This window comes from Eleutherodactylus coqui, chromosome 13 (genome assembly GCF_035609145.1).
Source record: "Eleutherodactylus coqui strain aEleCoq1 chromosome 13, aEleCoq1.hap1, whole genome shotgun sequence".
NCBI lineage: Eukaryota > Metazoa > Chordata > Amphibia > Anura > Eleutherodactylidae > Eleutherodactylus > Eleutherodactylus coqui.
In genome coordinates, this window is record NC_089849.1 from 85,898,618 (window position 1) to 85,918,964 (window position 20,347).

Consider the following 20,347-nt stretch of genomic DNA (forward strand, 5'->3'; position numbering starts at 1 on the left):
CCTGCAGGAAAAAATGACATCTGCAGGTATTTAACTACCTGCAGATGTCCAATGCATCCCTATGGGGCGCGGATCCGCGTGCAGGAAAACCGCTGCGGATTTTAAATATTAATATAGCCGTGGACATGAGGCCTTAAAATGGATCTGAAAGTAGACCCTAAACATACCGATGTACATCTGCTTCACAGTTTACGTACGATGTTTCAGCCAAGGCCCTGTCCACGTGTTGAGCTTGCACTGGAAAGCCTTCTGCCGTACATGCAGTATGTGTCTATAGGGCTACGTTAGCCATACGAAGGCCAGAAGGAGTGTCCTTTTTGTCCCTTTCTGGCTGATATACATCAAGTATGGACTAACATAGTAGACTCCACTATTCCCGTACAACAGTATCCAGGAGAAAACTCAATCTATGGGCTATGGTTGCATCCATCACAGGCCTCTGTCAGACATCCATGTCCCAGGTAAAGCTTCAGTGACATAATTGTCCATTGATGGACAGTCATCCTATAGAGCTGATCCTCAGTGATCAGATCACTACATTAACATTTACCTGCCTATACAGAATCCAACTGACCTTCAAAAGCAGCTGAAGTCCCCGAAAGAGCATTCAGAGTCAGAGTTTTTGTAAGTGACCCCTTCATAGTTGAGTCTGATGCTATAGAGAGTGGGAACTGTTGGATTCCAAGCTAGAGAGGCCCGTAGAGCGTGCTAAACACTTGTCTGCCCGAACACAAAACTGTGCAGTGCAGGAAGAGACCCCCGACTACATGGACGCTATACAGTTAAGCCCCTATTACTTTCTGATGCAGCATAAATCAACGAAGTGGGGTGAGAGCGAGAGCAGCTGAATGGGTGATTTATCCTACTATACGCCTATACAGTGGAATACTTTGCAGCCTCCAGTCAAGGGTATACATTGTGGCTCTGTACATATATCTCCAACAGAAGACTCGTAACGCAATGTAAGCAGAGCCTTAGCCATGCTCGAAAATAAAATCAGGTAATTTCCTTAAATTACTGCATTCAAGAAACATTACTTTGACTGAAGTCAGTATTGGGAAAATGGGCCTGTTTGTTGGTGTTTTTGTAAAGTATCTGCCTGACAATAGTGGCAAAGGTCTGTATGTTGCAGCATTTGAAATGCCATCACATAGAAAGAACAGACCCTTCCATTAATCAAGAGTTTTATGCATTATTCAGTGTGTGTATTATACGATTCCAAGGAGTATCCTATTTCAATGAAAAACAAAAAAACGAACAAGTGTTTTTTAATAGAAAGTGTTTAATTTTGTCGTGTTTTCGAACATTTGTCATTCTTTAGATAGCTGCAAGACAAGAGTCTGATGGTCTAATATCCAATATCTTCAGGCACACGGCCTTTCATATACCTCTCACTTGTACAGATGCTATCATTTCTTCCAGCAGGAGTCATTACCCCACAGCACCAAATACCATTTCCATATGGAATTTTAAAGTTTAAAGACCAACCACCTGAACGTTTTCTACTGAAGAGGATGCGATTCCTTGGGGCAACCTATATTAATGGCTCAGTGTACGAACTTGGAGCATGCCCTTTGGATAAAGACAGCTCGTTAGGGTAGTGGAGAACAACTTAATAGGTGTAGCTTGGTTGGAAGAGGGACGCAGAAGAAGCAGAGTCAGAAGATCCAGATGGAACATACTTTCCAAGAGATGCCAGGCCGTTAATCTGCAATACACAAGCAAATAGTCATACACTGGTACATCTAGATGATCATATAGTTCAGCCAAGTATTGAAGTCCCTTATTGGCACCATCTCAGATGATCACGAGAAAATTATTTGACCAAGACAAGAATTTGCCAAAAGCAAGCACCAGAGCTTGATAACTTGCCCCAATAGAGGTGGTAATATTGTGGTGTATGGGCAAGTCAATGAGGTACCTACAATATTCATTTACATAGTGACAGATCTGAAGAACATTTTCTATTTCCAGAGTAAGAGCATCTGTAGTCGTCACATCCGTACTGACCTTAGCCCTCTTGAGGAACGCCTCCTGGGCAGCTTTCTCATTATCTACCTTTCCGACCCAGGCAGAGAGTGCTGAAGCCTGCAGAGCACGGCCATAAGAGAATGACACGCGCCAAGGACGTAGAAGATCGCAGCGGTTCATAGCATTCAGGTTGAGGGATGCCTCTTCTTCACTCTGTCCTCCGGACAAGAAGCAAATACCTAGAAAAGTCCATTGCAAAATAGAATCACACAGATTGCTTTGAGAGAAATATATGGAGTTTTATATAAAAGGAAAGGAGATTAAGATCAAGAGAAGGAAGAAGATGAAAGCAGTGTCCTGTAAGTCCAGCTTTCTTTCTAGGACTATAGGTCTCCCATAGAGAATGCACTATTTAACCTCTTAAAGACATGTATGGAGCAGAATTAGCCCCCGATCCCCCTTCATACAAACTTCGAGCATCTATGATGTAATAATGTATGTCATGGAGCGTTACAAAGAGCGTCTTTCACTGGAGGACCTCACACGACCATAAATTGCATATACAGCTCATTGATTTCAATGAGAACAGCAAATAAGGGAGATGAAAATAGCTCTGCAGCACCACCTATTGGAAGGCAGCATTCCTACAAGTAAGTGTTAAACTCTTTATACAAGCCTTGTAAAAATAACTGGGAATTGAAAGCGAAGCCAGAATCCATACACAGACAGCCGTTTCAGGGTTTTTGCACTTCAGTGTGCAGTAGGTTTCTGGCTTAGCTAGCGAGGGGCCTGTGATGTGGGTCAGGAACAGGTTTCATTTTTGTGGTGGCACTGTAAGCAAATAGAAGACTTGCAGCCAAGTTCTTCCACGGCTTACAGCTGATTTGAGGGGTCCTACCAGCAGGACAACCTGTAACCCACTTAGAATGAAGGACTCTTCTAGTTAGCAGACAACCCTTTCCTGATTCACTTCGGTGTAACCTGGCTAGGATCTGCATGTCCGCCTGTAATCTGGCACAGCAGACCCAAACGAAGAGTCCACATTGCTTCTGATACAGGACCTCTAAAGAAAGCAATGCCAACAATGGGACCTAAATAGGTTTATCAAATAGGTTTAGGTTTATGCAATCTCTTTTGTAGGATGTTAGGGTAGATTCATCAAAGGCATGGCAGCATTTAAAGTACATTGACCAGAAAGCAGTGTCCTGAAGGTCACCAGAGAAGACCCCTTGTCACTGGACTATTGTTTTTAAGAGAAAAAGATGGAATTTGGAAGACAGCCGGATAGTATATCCCACAAAGCTCAGCAAAAAGCAGAGAGGGGCTTTGTTACCAGGTACTGCAGCAGGAACGGTTCGTCTCAGAGCTGTAACAGTTGCCATAGCGACCTGCTCTGGGGTAAATTTTTTGGGACAGGACTGTCCGCCTGTAACCATATTTGGTTTTAAGAGTGTTCCCTCAAGGTATACGTGATGTTGGATGAGAGCAGCGTAGACTGCGGACAGGACCTGTGGCAAGAGACGCACATGCATACAGCATGTTTACCATTTCAAATCAATCAATATATTACAGCTTTTATACAAAAAGTCTAATCTTTGGATAATGAGTTCAATTTCTCATTTTCAAGATCCCTGCTTGCTGTCAGTTAATAGCACTTCATCACATTCTTGTCTTGCTGATTCAGTTGCAATCTGTTACAATGTATCTTTGTAGGAAAAAGTGTAGCATAAAGTGCAGAGCAGGATAGAGGTTCATGCTGGCCTAAACCAGACTATTCCTTACATCGATACAATGTAACAAACAGCTTTGTGAGTAGGCTTCAATTAGGGTGGGTTTTCAATCCTAGACAAAAAAAAAAAAAATTTCAAATCAAGCAAGCAGAAAGATCTTGCCATTTTTCTCATCACACAATCAAAACCCTTGAAGAGGTTGCGCAGAATTACAAGAAAAATGGCTACTTTCAGTAACAGTGCCACACCTGCCCATGGGTTGTGTCTGACATTACAGTTCAGCTCCACTTAGGGTACTCCAGGACTACAATAGTGATAACAGCCTTAGGATAGATCATCAATATTGGGGTCCTGGAAAAGCCCTTTAATGGGACTGGGCAGCAATATCAGACCCAATCCATGTGCGGTTACCAATGGATCTGGATAAGTTGATGCAGGAAAGTGGCAAATGAGGTTTAACCCCTTGAGTGGCGGGTTTCTTACCACCCTGTCATACCCACCAGGGCAGGTTTTTTTAAATGGTCTAATCATTTAATTTCAACTAATTTTCCAGTCGCGTTCCCAGAGCCATAACTTTTTCATTTTTCCATTGACACGACCATATGGGGGCTTGTTTTTTGCGGGACAAGTTGTACTTTTTGATGGCATCATTGAGTATATATAATGTATTGTATAACTTTTGTAAAACAATTTGTAGGGAGATTGTGTGTGTGTGGGGGGGGGGGGGGAAGGGTGAAGAAATTCTGCCATTTGTTTTTTAGATTTCATTTTTACGGCGTTCAGCAGGCAGAATAAATAGTGTGATGACATTCTCTGAGTCACATGATCCCAGTGATACCAAGTTTATACAGTTTTTTTATGTTTTGCTATTTTTGTACATTTAAAACATTTTTTTTCTTAAAGGTTTGCTTTTGTGTCACGTTAATTTGATTTCCATTGCTGGCGCCCTAAAGGGCCTTGTTTTTTGCGGGATGAACGCCAGTCTTCATTTATCTAATTTTTTGGAACATGTAACATTTTGATCGCTTTTTATTCCATTTTTTCTAGTGGCAAGATTATCAAAATCTGTAATTCTGGCATGTTTGTTATTTTTATTTTTCACTATATTCTCTGAGCAGTATAAATAATATATTAAAGTAATTCTACAGGCTGGTACGATTATGCCAATACCAAATTGTAATCGTTTTTTCCTTTCACGACTTTTTCCCACTTAAAAAAAATAAACAAAAGTTTAATTCACCCTCCCTTTGCCATATCTATAATAAAAAATCAAAAAATCTAAATCAAAAGAAATACATATTTAGTATCACCACGTCCATAAAAGTCCGATCAAAGTAGTGCATTATTTTTCCCGCACGGTGAATGTAGTGTGGAAAAAAAAAAAAGGGTCCGTGTCATTAAGGGGTTAAATAATGTACTAACTTTCTCTGGCTCATTATGACACAGGGATACCACATGTGTGATTTTATTTTTCATTTTTTACAAAGTAAAGGGAGACAAGTGTTTGTTTATTTTTTAATACTTTTTTTTTATTTAATTTTTTTACTTTATCACATTCCGGGGGTCAAATGGTGACAGCCCTTTACATGCTGCAGTGACAGCCCTTTACATGCTGCAGTCACAGACTGCAGCATTTAAAAATGGTTAACACAGCAGAGATCAGAGGTTTTCTATGATCTCTGCTGTAAGAGCTGGTGCCTGGCTGTCCTCTGACAGCCAAGCACCAGCTCTGCCTGCCACAGAGACCATTGGCTTGCTTCTGACAAGCCGATGGTCTCTATGGCAACCTGTAAACAAACTAGTGCAGGAGTTTGAAATAAAAAGCAGGAGATTGCCAGCAGATCGGCAATATTGATTATTTCAAAGTCCTGCACTGGTTCTCTGGGGGACTGTGCAGGCAGAGCACAATGCCACTGCTTGTGGCATTGTGCTCTGCAGCTCCCATAGTGATACATAGCCCAGAAATCTTCCGGGCTATATCGCTATGGGCAGTGGAGCTCCTCACGGAAAATTTCCAGGCGTGCCTCTCAAGGAGTTAACACTGATAAATGTAAGGTTCTGCACATGAGCAGGGAATACATGTCACCATTACACACTAAATGGGAAACCACTGGGGACACTGACATGGAAAAGGACTGGGGGTGGGTGGGGGGGGGGTGTTAGTTAACTGTAACCTTAACTGGAGCAACCAGTGTCAGGCAGCTGCTGCCAAGGAAAATAGGATCATGGGGGGCATCAGAAGGGGTCAATGAGAACATGGTTCTTCCTCTTTACAAGTCACCGGTCAGACCACACATGGAATATTGTGGACAGTTTTGGGCACCGGTACTCCAGAAGGACATATCAGAGCTTGAGTGGGTACAAAGTAATAAACGGAATGGGTGGACTACAATACCCAGCGAGGTTATCAAAATTGGGGTTATTTAGTTTAGAAAAAAAAAAAAGAAACACAACTAAGGGGCGACCTAATCATGTATAAATATATCAGGGGTCAATACAGAGATCTCTCCCATCTTCTACTCGATCAAGGAGTACTTGTGCAGCCTGAATGGCTTTGTACAATACAATATCACATGTTATATCACTGACTGTATGGCTAGGTTCACACAGGACGGATTTGCAGTGGAAATTCCGTGCGGCAAGTCCACCCACGGCTCCTAATCCATGGAGTAGCCAGCCATGTGGACGAGATTTTACAAAAATCTCATCCACGCGGGGTGGCCAATCCGTCACAGCAAAGCCAGGCAGAACCGGCGCGAAATTGACAGCCGCAGCATGTTAATTCTTTTTTTTCCCCCGTTACGGCCTCACTCCTCTATGGGGAGAGAAAGCCACAACGGAATGCTGGAGGCTGAACCAATCCAAAACCCGTGGCGAAGTGCCGCGGGTTTTGAAGCTGCGGCTCTCCTGCGGAGATCTCGTGGCTTTTCGGTGCGGCCAAGCCGCGAGATTTCTGTCCCGTGGGAACCCGGCCTACAAGTTACATTATTGTTGAGATTTTATCTACAGGGGACAGGAGGTTACGGCGTATAAATGGCTAGAACAGACAGTATCCCCAGACTACACATTATCTCTGGGTCCATGTTCCACTTGGCATCGTTACCCTTACAGTAATCATAAGCTTGAGCATGCAAAATACACAAATGTTAATGTTTAACAGGGATGTAGGCCGCTCATGAACTACAACACCCAACATGCTTTACAGAAAGTGTTGGTCAGACTTACCTTTTCGGTCTCATATTGGCACCTCTGAAGATCATGGGACCCATCAGACAAAATTTCGGGTTCAACAATTGGCACCAAACCATTCTGAAAGTCAGATAGATAGCATAAAGACCCAACCTACGGTTCATTAAACCCCTCTCTACCTTGGAACAGCAGAAACTAGTAAAGACATGGCGTAATGGCAGATAAGCAGGATCATCCTGATCATTGACAGATTTTAATATAGTTTAACCCCTTTGTGACACTTACGGCTATATGTGTCCTATCTGCATATATCCTGTGCAGTTGGAACATATATAGCCATCCACTGCATATGCTGTGTATGGAGCGGGCTCAGGAGCCGAACCCACTCCATACACAGCAGGTAATTCCCAGTCTGACAGTCAACCCTCACCTGCAACTGCTGAGTTCAGAGGTGGCTCAGATTGCAACTGTTAACCCTTTAAATTCTGCCACCAGTTCTGACAGCTGAGTTTAAATGAAGCAGATCAAAGAATTAGGCTTTTGGCGCAAACTTGTTAGAGCTTCTTCTTGCACCTGTAACTAGTATTGCCCGCTGGCTCTGTAGTGTAACTAGGACAGCAGCACCTTTAGTCTTCCCATCCTTACAAGTTTTTGAGCAGCGTATTCCAAACAGCCCCAGGTGTGCCATGCAGGTAACATGTCAGTCTGGGGGCGCCAGGGCTACCATGATTGTTCAGCTAGCTCTGATCCTGGGGCTTGCGATGAGAGCCCAGCGGTTATTAGACAGCTGAGTATCTACTATACCCGTTACAGACCACCTGTACCAAGCTTCGATACATCACAATAAACCCAGTTATTGACACCCATTCGAAAAAAAATGGCATATTTGGGGATTAAAGGCGTTGTGAATAAATACAAAAATGTGCCCGCTTTCATCTGGTGCCACCGGTCCATGGGCTATATCCATTGAAGTGACTATGGGCAGTAGCTTGTCAGTCATCGCCCTAGGGCCGTGATGGCGAACCTATGACACGCATAGCCATAGTCGCTGACACGCGGCCGCTCACCCCGTTAATGAATACCGGCAGGGGCAGTGACTCCCCTGCTGGTATTCACTAACCAGCTCTACTAGCAGCGCTGAGCCCGGCGCACACTGATGTCAGTGTGTAGCCAGGATCCTCCTCGCCCCGTCCCCCGACGTCTCCTACCTGTTGGTTCTACGTCCGGGGGAGGAGGCATCCTGCAACACACTGACGACACTGTGTGCACCGGTGATAATCGCTGTTGGTAGCGCGCCGGGCACAGGAGAAGCGGAGCATCCACGAGGTAAGTATGTGGGTCTCGTGGGGGGCAGTCACCCCGGAGAGGCCCACTGTAAGGGGGCAGTCACCACGGGGGGGGGGGGGGGGGAAGGGGCACTGTAAGGGGGCGCTGTCCCTGCTGGGGGCCGCTGTCCCTGCTGGGGGCTCATGATTACTGAGATAAGTGAGGGGGAGGCTGGGAGAGGGAGGGCCTGTGCTATGGGTGTTTTGGGTTTATTAAATACAGTTATACATTACAATTATAATTATACATTTGTTATTTAAACTATGAATATCACGAATTTATGGATCTTTTCTCGAAGTGACACACCAGCCGAGTTATGCTCCGTTTTTTGGCGAATTTTGACACACCAAGCTCAAAAGGTTGCCCATCACTGCCCTAGGGGGAGGAAGATAAACATGACTGCTATATTCTTTCAGGGGCCCTGTTAGCCAAAAACGGCACAAAATATTTTTTGCCATTTAGGCAAGTGAGAATATGGACCTGTAGCTGCAATATGCTTAGGCAGTACAGCACATTAAGTTGACAGACGTGGTTTAATAGAAGAGGCCATTTTATTTCCCCTGTAGTGGTGCTAATGTAGGGAACTGAAAACTTGCTGCTAGGGTCCTCCAAACAAGTTTGGGCAGTGATACACCGTGTGATCAGCTCATCATTGAGATCCTTAACAAAAAGGGATTATTCAAAGCATAGAACTCCTTTATGATAAAAATGGTGAGTGAAGGTGGTGAGTGAAGGTGCAACAATGGCTGCACATAGTCTACACAAACATTGCTGCCAATAAAAAAAAGTTAGACCATAATACAATATACTGATACAATAGCTATGCTAGCTCTACTTCAGTCTTGACCAGGCTACTTTTTATATCTTTAATACAAGGTCTGGTGGGGTGGTGGCATTCGCTGCTTCTAGGTAAATGCAGTGAATCAGCTCTTTTCCTTGTAAACAGATCATTAGCACCAGAATTCAAGAAAAGTGATATTTTAGTCGTGCCAAATGAAAGACATATGACCAAAAGCCAAGCTATAGAGCAACTAGAAAACAGACAGATGTGAAAGAAAGAAGTTGCTAATTACCTGTTGGCATATGCTTGCATATCTTGCCAACACATTGGCATTCTCGTAAATAGCAAGGCTTGATGGTGCATGGTCCGAGATCTTCAGCACGCAGCGCCACTTGGCAAAGTCAGCACCATCCTTTTTATAATGAGCGCATCTCTCTGCAAGTCCATCCAGTCCTGAAAGTTTAGCAACCAAATGTTTAGAAGGATTACAAGAAACCAAGAAGGTTGTTGGTGAGGACCAGTTCCTTAGAAACCTACTCTGAATGGCCAATTATTTAGACACCTTCCCTTTCACGATTCAAGCCTCCCTGTATGGATATTAGATACATGACCCCATAGTACAACAAAATCCACATCAGATGGGAAGATCGAGCAGTTTGGGCAACGTCAAATGAGGCATGTCATCAGTACAAAACTAGCTGGGCCGGCATCTCAAAAAATGCCAACCTTGTGGGTTCTTTCGGTGTCAACAAAGACTAGTGAGAGTGAGGAAAGCCATCCAGCGAAAGAGGATAATGTGGATTTAAACAAGTCACTGGTGAAATGGGTCAGTATTAAAGATTAAGAATCATTCTGTCAGCTGTTCATAGCATGCCAGCACCCCCATCTAATTTGTGACAATAGCAGGAAGCTCGCCCATCTGCGTAGGCCATTATTTCTGCAGAATGATTTCGACACCTAGTGGGATCTACGCCACAACGAACCACTGTGGTTCTGAAGGCCAGAGAAGGTCCATCACACTACTACATAGTATGGGGGTCTCTAATGGAGTGGCCATTTATTGTAGGTACTAACCTTGAGTGGTAGTCTCTCCATCAGTGCCAGCAAGAGCAGCTGTGCCTTTATCTACCTGTGGAAGACAGAGCAGATGAAAGATTGCCGAGAGAGGCCACTGTTGATCGCTCTAGAAGTGAAATCAAACGATAGAAGACTGACCTTCATTCCTACTACAATTCCAAGATCTTTGAGAAGTTTTGGGAATGGGACACCACTGTTGGACTTTTGGTACAGTGTTTCATGGAAAAGAATGACCCCACCAATGCTTTTATTCAGATTGACATCAGATGTGAAGAGAAGATTGCGGAACAGCCGTCTGTGTTCTTCTGTGTTCTCCACATTGATGCGCTTTAGGCGGCTGCCCATGGTTCCTGAGGGGAAAGATTGGTTACTTGTATCTTAACAGGATCACTTCAATCTAAACAGGGCAGATATCTCCAATGAAGAAACAGCTCACTCTTAGAGAATCTCTTCATGTCATTAAATCAAGTCATAGAACAGAATGTACTGGAAACAAGACTCCCTATAAGATGTATTCCAGCTAGTGAATATTGCACTAAAGACACAGAAGGAGGTGGACAGAGGAATGGACCATTAGAGTATTCATGATACTCTACATTATTATTGCTCAGTGCTGATTACCCCACTAGTTTAAATGGACTTTTAAAAGGGTCCCTTGTGGGCCCAGACCTGATTGGTCCAATCCCCTTTATTACCAATTGGTGACAACCTGTGCAAGACTCCAGAGGAGATATATGGTTAACAAACAAGAGGTAGGAAATTGACCCAAGGTTCAAGGAGAAGGAAACAATTATCAGGGACTATTGTTTTGGGTGTAAAGCCCAGTTCTTAATGGGTAGGCCCATCGTTTATATGGTGCCCCACTATACTATGTACAGTATAACATATATACTTACCCACAGACTCATCTGCTGCCAAAATTCCTCTGCCATCTTTGACAATACGCTGAGCAATCTCTGAGAGCTCCTTCTTCTGCTCACAAGTGAGTGCTGGGAACTGGTGGGCCATTCTTGATGGTCTGTTGAATGGGATGGAACAATTAAGTATTTAAAGGGAGCTCTATATAAAAAGTACAACATTTTCTACCAGCATCATGAAACCAGGTTCTGCATCCAGACTTCATCCAACAGCCATTGGAAATCGAAATATTTTCGCTCACCAGGCAATTAGATTAAGATATTTGTTTGATACTAGACTACAGCATTGGAGAATTAGTATTTCCTTGAGACCACTCAGTCTGCATGGTGTTTATGGCATCATTTACAGAATGCGGACTGCCATGAACAGCAGCACAACTCACCCAACACAAACACTTGACTCTAGACTTCCAGGGAGTCTTAGAAAAGGAAAGATGGGCGTTAACAGAACCTGGTATGAGGTTCCCGAAAAACAGAGCCCTTACTCACTGGGTTAGGCAGCATTATAACACAATGCCCTCTCCGATCCGTGCAGCAGGCTCTCATGGTACAGCCAGGCGGGCTGGAACAGACTCCTCTGCAGGATTGTATCGAGGACCAGCCAGGATGTATAAGCCGCCTCATGGTCTAAGCCCCATAAAACAGCGCTGTATTACAGGATAAGCGCATTGGTAGAAGCAAACAGGGAAGCAGATACCAGAGTGTCCATGGGCTGCTTTAACAACTACAACGCTCAGTCTGCATGCACTCAACATTGTAATGTAGGACCAAAATCGCAGCCGTGATCTGGTACCTAGCGTCAGGCCACAAACAAGTCCACAGTGTGCCAGAGGGTCTTCCTGGCACAGCTCAGGACCCTCTGATCTGGAAGTGGCTCTTTGTATCCAGATATTAAGGGCTGCATAAAATGACATGGTGGGCCAGATTTGGTGCACAGGACACATTTGACACATGTGATCCTTAGTTTAATGTGTAAAATTGTAATATTAAAGAGCAGCAGTCTCATCAGAAACAGCCCCCATGCGAATGTTGCCACTGCATTAATCAGCTGACCTCATCGTGTCCCACACTTTCCACCCCCCCAAAAAAAACACACAACTGTTTTGACAGGGGAAATATTACATGGCGGCCATTCACATTAATGACTGTCCGTTAGGGTTATGACTTTTTTCAAATTTGAAAGCCTGTGGTGGCAAACGATGACTTAGCATATAACTCTCAAAAATGTTACGTTGTAAAAAAGACCTCTACACCTAACGAGATGTTTTAGCCTGAAGCATGAAATCTGAAGATAAAATACATCCCATTAGACAGGAGAATTGTGAATTGATGATGCTAACAATATTAAAACCTGTCCTCTGGGACTCATTTAAACTTTGCACCTAGTAACCTTGCCGGCAGAAATTCTTGTATTCAAGCTTGTTAACCCTTTCCAAGTGGACAGGCTTCTTTTCTTTAATATGTTTTACAACTTATAAACTCCCATTTGTTATTTGCCGGATATGTCAAAAATGACATATTGGGTGCGGGAGGTTTTTACGTGACCAAAAGAAAACACCGGAAAACATATAGGCAAAAGTTCATGAAATGTAACATCAGGAAAACGAATATTTTGAAAAAAGTTAAAGTCCTAACCATACTGTCCATGTAATACAAAGGCAACTCAAATTCACCAAAACAGGAGGCACACTTAAGAGCAGCTCTCAGTTTCGGCTCAGAGGGGATCCCGAGCAAGGGACTCCCTTGGACATTCATACGACCCAATGAGGTATAAGGAAAGTCCCCATTTATGTGCCTCAATCCTTAGTGTCTAGTCTTGTGGGGACAGCTGTATTTTTTCTTATTGGGATACTTTACTCTTTTTGATCACTTTTTCCTTCAATTTTGTATTTTTTTTTTAAAGCCAGGGTAACCGAAAACACTGCAAATCTGACTTTTTATAAAAGGCATTAACCATGCAAGATAAATATTGTGATATTTTAAAAGTTTGGACTTTTTTTTTTTACGAACACTGATACCAAATATGTGTTTTTCTTCCATTGGAAAAGTTATTTTTAACTATGTACATACATTTTTTACAGTTTAATAGGGTTATTAAACCACTTTCTACATGTTTTATTTAGTCCCTGTAGGGGACTTAACTTTGCAGTAGTTAGATCGCTTGTACTGCAATACTTTAGGCCCGCTGCACATGGGCGGAAATTCTGCGGCGGGATAAAGCAGCCATGTTTTTCCTGGATAGGCAACCCTGGGAGCTTTCATTAGGCTCCTTGAAGGGGGCTTGAACATGTGATTGATTGAATAGTACACTGCATTACGTATGTAGTGCATTCTACTAAGCCTATGACAGCCTGTTAGACTCTACTGGAGGCGGGGTCTAATAGGTTGAGCTACATGGCAGACATGGAGGCTTTTGTCAAGCTTCTGGGTACCATGGGAACCAGTTTGGTACCTTGCAATCAGACTGCGGGTTGCCGATTGTTGACAGAAAGGGCCTGCCCCCTCACCTCCTGTCATCTGCCTACATGCTGCCGTTGCTACTGATTGTGGCATCTAAGGAGGTAAATTGCCAGGATCTGAGGTTTCTCCACCCATGGCAGTTAGAGCAGGAGCCTGGCTGCTAAGTCACTGCCTTTGGGCTAATGCCCACGAACGGATTATCGCTACGGAATTTGCGGTCAAACACCCGGCGCGAATTCCAGCAGCAATGTCCATCCATAGACATGCTGTGGTAAACGCTTCTCCCATGCTCAGGAGTAGAAATAAACTGATTTTCCACTCGCGGGAGAGAATCGCAGGATGTTCTATTCTGTGCGGAAAATCATGTGGACGGCTTCCATTGCAGTCAGTGAAAGCCGTCCGTCCCGCGATACTTCCGCTGCGAGCACTATGGAAATACCACGAGAATCCACGTCACGCGCTGCGCAGCGAGACACTCGCGGCAGATACAGAGAGGTGAGTATAGGGTCTCTGGGGGGGCACTGGGTCTGATTCCGCTGCAATATTTTGCTGGCAGAATCCAACCCGGCCGTGGGCATGAGGCCTTAGGGTGGCTTCACATGGGCATTTAAAAAAAACAACAAAAAAAACACATGCAGGATTTGTGCGTGATGCGAGAGTGAGTAAAAGCAGATTTATGAAAGCAATGATTTTCAATGGTTTCCTTCCTATTAGCGATTTTTTTACTGATGCGGTGTTGCCAGAAAGAAAAAAATATATATCACAGCAAACTATTTTTCAGCGATGTGCGATTCTTTATCTCCCATGTTTCCCTATGGAGCCTCCTTTTTATCGCATCGAAATGCAAAGACTTGAGTTACGATGCACTGCGATTTTAACAATAGGAAGTCCTATCGACTTACGCAATAAAAGAAATAAATAAAAATAAGATTTTTGCAGGCACTTTCCATTCCTGTACAAAATTCTGTATAATTGTAGCAATTGGCTAGGTATAAAGGTCCATTTACACGGGACGACTGTCGGGCAAACGATGCCTGACACTCATCCATGTTTCCTTGCTCCCGTGCTGACACACAGGAGCTAGTATAGCTGGCTCGCTCACGGAGCGGCCAGCAGGGGGGCGGGGCAGTGCAGGAGATTTCTCTCCTCTCACTCCCCCGCCCCTCTCCATTGACATAGCACAACGCTGTTTAAACTGAATGATGAGCAATTAACTGTTCGGCCATCGTTTATGCAGCATAAAAGATCAGCAATGAGCTCATCGCTCAGTTTAAACAGCATCCGGAAGCTCCTGGTGTGTAGAGACCTCTTCTGCTTATGTAGAGCTTGTTGACCACTAGACGCCTCTACAACACAGAGAAGAGACTTCGCCAAATTACCAGAGTCTGAGAGGGGAGCATTATTGGGATGTGAGAAGCTGGATGGACATATCAATGAATTGCCCCACAACAGGGGGAATTATTACCATCTTGGGTACAATAGAAGGTATTACGTAAAAGGTGTATATTACGTAGGGTGGGTGATGGAAAAGCAAGGCACCAAAAAGGTCTGTGTCAAATTCCACAGAGACATTGTGGTTATGAGAATTCATCATGGCGGTCTGGAGCGGGTAGAGAAGAAAAGCGGAACTGAATGACTCCAGTCAGAGAGGACGTCACCTGTGATCTCTGGATATAACAGTACTGTAATCACTTATATGGTCTGCAAACCACCGATGTAGAGCTAGTATCTATCACTATATGGCCACTGTATGCACCGCTGCATGTGTTGTGACACACTGCAAAGGGGCCCACTGAGACAGTCGTCCAGAAGCCAGCCCTGAAGGTACCTTTATAAGAGGAGCTGTTGAGACACTTGGAATATGTGAGATAAAGCAGGGATCATGCAGGCCGATAATTACATAATAGTCAGCCTTGCCCCAGGCTAAATGGCCGATAACAGGGAAAAATAGCCAGCTTTCTATTGCAAAGCAAATATAGATAAGATAGAAGACTTTATGGCACCTTTACATGGAGTAACTATCGTTCAGTCACTCAGGAAATTCGCTGAGGCGTGCAAACGACAGTTGTTCAAAAGCTTTTACAACCAGCGGTGATTGTTTATTAGCTGTTCGCCGAGATATCATCCATGGGGGAGGTGTACAGGCAAACGTGTCCACAAGTCATTTAGTGACTATTTTTTAGTTGGTCTGAACAAAAACAACTAGTGAGCGAATTATCACTGTTGATGGCCGTATTCAAGATAGAAAAGTTGCTGCATGTCCTGTTTTGGGGAGATTCTGTTTAAGAGTCGCCCATTATTCTCTATGGCAGACAAAAAAAAAAAATTTGAAAAAGTCGCATTGTACTCACAGGTAAATATTACAGTGATATCGCACTCGTCCCTGTAAATACACCGAGGGCTTATTTACACGAGCGTATATCAGCTACCGTTTTCACAGCTGGCCGATATACGCCACCATCTGATGCATTGGATTCCAATGCATCAGATCACACAGGCGTATTCCCACGGTGTAAAAGCGGGCAGGAAACTATCTTCCTGGTCCGACAACGGACCCTGCAATAGGCTGCTATGGGAGCTAGGGTTGCCACCCGACCGGTAAATCACTGGCCTGGCCGGTATTCTTACCGCCCAGGCCGGTGCTGGTATTTTTATTTTACCGGCCCTATTACAGACCGGTATTTTTGTCGGGCCCCGGGGACTGCGGCAGGCGTTGACAAAATACCGGCCTGTCTAGTGTTCAGGGATCATGCAGGGGGCTGGGGCAGTGTCAGTCAGCAGTCTATGCTGGTGACGCGCCCCTGCTGAATGTCTGTGAGAGCGCACGAACTCTCGCACATGCGCTTCAGCCAGCCTCCTATTTCTAGCGGCACTAGAAGCAGAAGCGCACAAAGCACTGTGTGTGGCGGACGCGGGAATCAGATTTGGTACTCCACGGGCGGCGCGGGGAGTCTGGTGGTGGTGTCGTGTGGACAGGACTCGTGGTTGCTGTGATGGTGTGGTGAGAGTCTGATGACCGGGGGATGGTGCGTGGCTTATTAGAAATCCATGGGCTTTTAGCACCGTGTAATACATGGGTGACATTCGTCCGTGTGAGCGAGCCCATAGGCCGCCTTCACGTGGGTGAGAAAATCACGTGAGATATGTGCGTTGTGAAATTCTTTTGAATGGGGTCAGACACGTGAGATTTTGTTTCCTGTACAGGACAGCGGTCAGGGTCATGCAGGAAACAAATCATGGCATGTTCTATCTGGCTGCGTGATCTCGCTTCAATGGAGTCGGCAGTAGTAGCGCCACCCCACTGAAGGCAATGGGAGAACCCTGCGACTCTCTGCCACAGCTGTGACAACCATGACGGGAGATTCCCAGCATCCTCGAATTGATGCGAGGCCGTATTCACATAGATAGCGAGGGCGATATCGGGCCGTGATTCACAGCCCTATACCGCCATCGTCCGTGTGAAGTTAGCCTTAGTGCCTCTCCTGTCCAAGCGCTGCATTTGTTATTGCAGCTCAACCCTGTTCACATAAATGGGACTGAGTTGCAGTACAAGACACAGCCTGTGGACAAGAATGGCGCTGTTTCTGCAAAAGTAGTTATTTTTTCCAATCCTGGACAATTCCTGTAGAGGTTATGGCGTATCACTAGGAAACGCCATCACTTTCTGACCGATGGGTGCCCACCTGCTTGACACCCACAATCCTAAGCCACTCAGGGGATTTGGAAGGGTCCCAGCTGTTGGATGGCCAGAATTCGCACGTTTCGATGTACCTAGTCAGATTCACATGGGCGATTTTTCCTTTGCAGCGATGCTGTGAGATAGGGAGAAAAAAACTGCATGTCATAAGGCCAATTTACATTGGACGAGTGTTGGGCAAACAATGCCCGACACTCGTCCCTGTATCCCCCCCGCTCCTGTGCGCTTGCACAGCTGGCTCACACACAGAGCGGGGGCAGTACAGGAGATTGCTCTCCTCTTGCTCCCCCACCCCTCTCCATTTACATAACACAGGCGCCGTTCGCTATGGAACGGCGGCTGTTTAAACTGCACGATGAGTGATGATAGTCGTCGCTCATCTTTTAGCAGCCCAAATTATGGCAGATTCCTCGTAAGCAATCGCTTATTTCCTACGGGATCTTTAAAGATTGCGTCGCACACCATGTGATTTGCATGCAAGTTTGAGGTGATTTTTACCATTGAAAACTATTGTGTGAAAAACCGCAAGTTCATAGATGCAATAGGTTTTTAAAGCACAAAAAATGCATCGCGCTCGCATCCAGAAACACAATTTTACAAGCGCAATATCGGTCTGAGTTTTTTGGACCAATATCGCGCTCGCCCGTGCGAATACACCCTTAGCTACAGCAGCAATTCACATTTAGCTTGTAAGCACGGATGGTAGAACTAAATGCCCTCGCTGCGCTCTGGTGCGTTGCAGTCCAGTTGCAGAGAACACAACATCCGTATTCAGAAGCGAACACGTCGACTATTAAACACACAAGACACGGTGCAGCTACACAGCAGAACCCCTCCCCCACAATAAATGCATTAGATATTTAACCCTTCCATTACATGACTTCTGCAAAGCAATGCAAAAAGAGTCTGTATGCAGAGCATGACCCCCACACCCATTACTAATGGCAAACAGGTCTACAGGAGCAGTAGGACTTCACTCTGTCCAGCCGAGTGCAGAGCGTTCCCCCTTCTACAGATATCGGTATAAAGCGCCGTTGCAGAGCGTTCCCCCTTCTACAGATATCGGTATAAAGCGCCGTTGCAGAGCGTTCCCCCCTTCTACAGATATCGGTATAAAGCGCCGTTGCAGAGCGTTCCCCCCTTCTACAGATATCGGTATAAAGCGCCGTTGCAGAGCGTTCCCCCCTTCTACAGATATCGGTATAAAGCGCCGTTGCAGAGCGTTCCCCCCTTCTACAGATATCGGTATAAAGCGCCGTTGCAGAGCGTTCCCCCCTTCTACAGATATCGGTATAAAGCGCCGTTGCAGAGCGTTCCCCCCTTCTACAGATATCGGTATAAAGCGCCGTTGCAGAGCGTTCCCCCCTTCTACAGATATCGGTATAAAGCGCCGTTGCAGAGCGTTCCCCCCTTCTACAGATATCGGTATAAAGCGCCGTTGCAGAGCGTTCCCCCCTTCTACAGATATCGGTATAAAGCGCCGTTGCAGAGCGTTCCCCCCTTCTACAGATATCGGTATAAAGCGCCGTTGCAGAGCGTTCCCCCCTTCTACAGATATCGGTATAAAGCGCCGTTGCAGAGCGTTCCCCCCTTCTACAGATATCGGTATAAAGCGCCGTTGCAGAGCGTTCCCCCCTTCTACAGATATCGGTATAAAGCGCCGTTGCAGAGCGTTCCCCCTTCTACAGATATCGGTATAAAGCGCCGTTGCAGAGCGTTCCCCCTTCTACAGATATCGGTATAAAGCGCCGTTGCAGAGCGTTCCCCCTTCTACAGATATCGGTATAAAGCGCCGTTGCAGAGCGTTCCCCCTTCTACAGATATCGGTATAAAGCGCCGTTGCAGAGCGTTCCCCCTTCTACAGATATCGGTATAAAGCGCCGTTGCAGAGCGTTCCCCCTTCTACAGATATCGGTATAAAGCGCCGTTGCAGAGCGTTCCCCCTTCTACAGATATCGGTATAAAGCGCCGTTGCAGAGCGTTCCCCCCTTCTACAGATATCGGTATAAAGCGGCAGTGCAGAGCGTTCCCCCTTCTACAGATATCGGTATAAAGCTACAGTGCAGAGCAGTCCCCCTTCTACAGATATTGGTATAAAGCGCTGATGCAGAGCATTCCCCCTTCTACAGATATTAGTATAAAGCTACACTGCAGAGCATTCCCCCCTCTGGAGATATTAGTTTAGTGACAGACCAGCCGATAAGTAACTGCCAGCAACTAGTTCTCCCCACTATTACAGTTGCACTTACTGGTGTGGTGGCTCTGGGGCTGCTCAGAAAGGTGGGATGGGCACAGCCACATCACACAGTTTTATATGCTCTGCCACCTATAGGACTGTGGGCTGTGCCTACGTGCTGCACTCCCCTATAGGCTCTCTGCCTTCACACTCCTTCACAGGGAGCCATTCACTGTCAGCCAGGCTGGAGAGGGAGGGGAGCCCTGCAGTCCTTACTATGTATAAAGGTCGCTGAGAGTCAGGAAGAGTGCGTCTCCCCATGTACTCCTTGCTGAAAGAAAAGACAGAGGTCTATTCTGTGCCATTCCATACGGGTGTCACTGGACTGTCTGTACTAAAGGCCCTTTTACATTGCAAGATAAACCGAAAGGAGCGTGCGAGCAGTAGCGGCGCAGCGGGTGGATGTCGGTGATTGGCGTGCATTTACCCGAAACAATGACGGGGTAGTTTTGGTTGTTCATGGGATCATAACCGCCCCTCTCGACAACCTGCTGCTGCTGCTCTCTGCTCGACAGATCTTTAAGACGCCCGTCTAGACCAAAGGATTTGCAGCAGACGAACAATGAATTTTTGGTCGGCATGAAAGATCCAATCACCAACACTCCAACAATGTATGGCTGACTGTTCAGTCGCTGTGCGGTTTACACCTAACAATTATTGTGCAGACCAATCGATCTAACGATTATTTGCACAATAATTATACTGTATAAAAGAGCCTTAACCCCTTAAGGACTACACTTTTTCTTTCGATTTTCATTTTTCCTCCCCACTTTCAAAAAATCATGTCTTTTCAACATCGGCGTAGCTGGCTAAGGCTAATTTCACACGAGCGAGCGCGATATCGGGCCGTGAAACAAATGTGTCAAAAACTCCTCGCATCACTTCAGGGAAGTATTGATCGGCAAGCGTTTCCCATGGTTTTCAATGGGAAACCTCACATGCCGTGCAATGTTTCAGCCGGCC

The 20,347-nt window shown here is 45.4% G+C and overlaps 1 protein-coding gene across 1 annotated transcript; it reads right to left on the reverse strand.

The window, feature by feature from the left end:
- Positions 1–1,262: 1,262 nt before the first annotated feature.
- On the reverse strand, positions 1,263–19,482 carry LOC136588555 (fructose-bisphosphate aldolase B-like). The gene is made up of 9 exons (XM_066587890.1): positions 19,398–19,482; positions 10,971–11,092; positions 10,213–10,424; positions 10,072–10,126; positions 9,290–9,450; positions 6,927–7,010; positions 3,305–3,479; positions 2,011–2,210; positions 1,263–1,708 (listed from the first exon to the last, which is right to left on the reverse strand). Exons 2-9 carry the CDS (start codon positions 11,080–11,082, stop codon positions 1,613–1,615), a joined length of 1,095 nt encoding a protein of 364 aa, XP_066443987.1. The 5' UTR covers positions 11,083–11,092; positions 19,398–19,482; the 3' UTR covers positions 1,263–1,612.
- Positions 19,483–20,347: the final 865 nt, after the last annotated feature.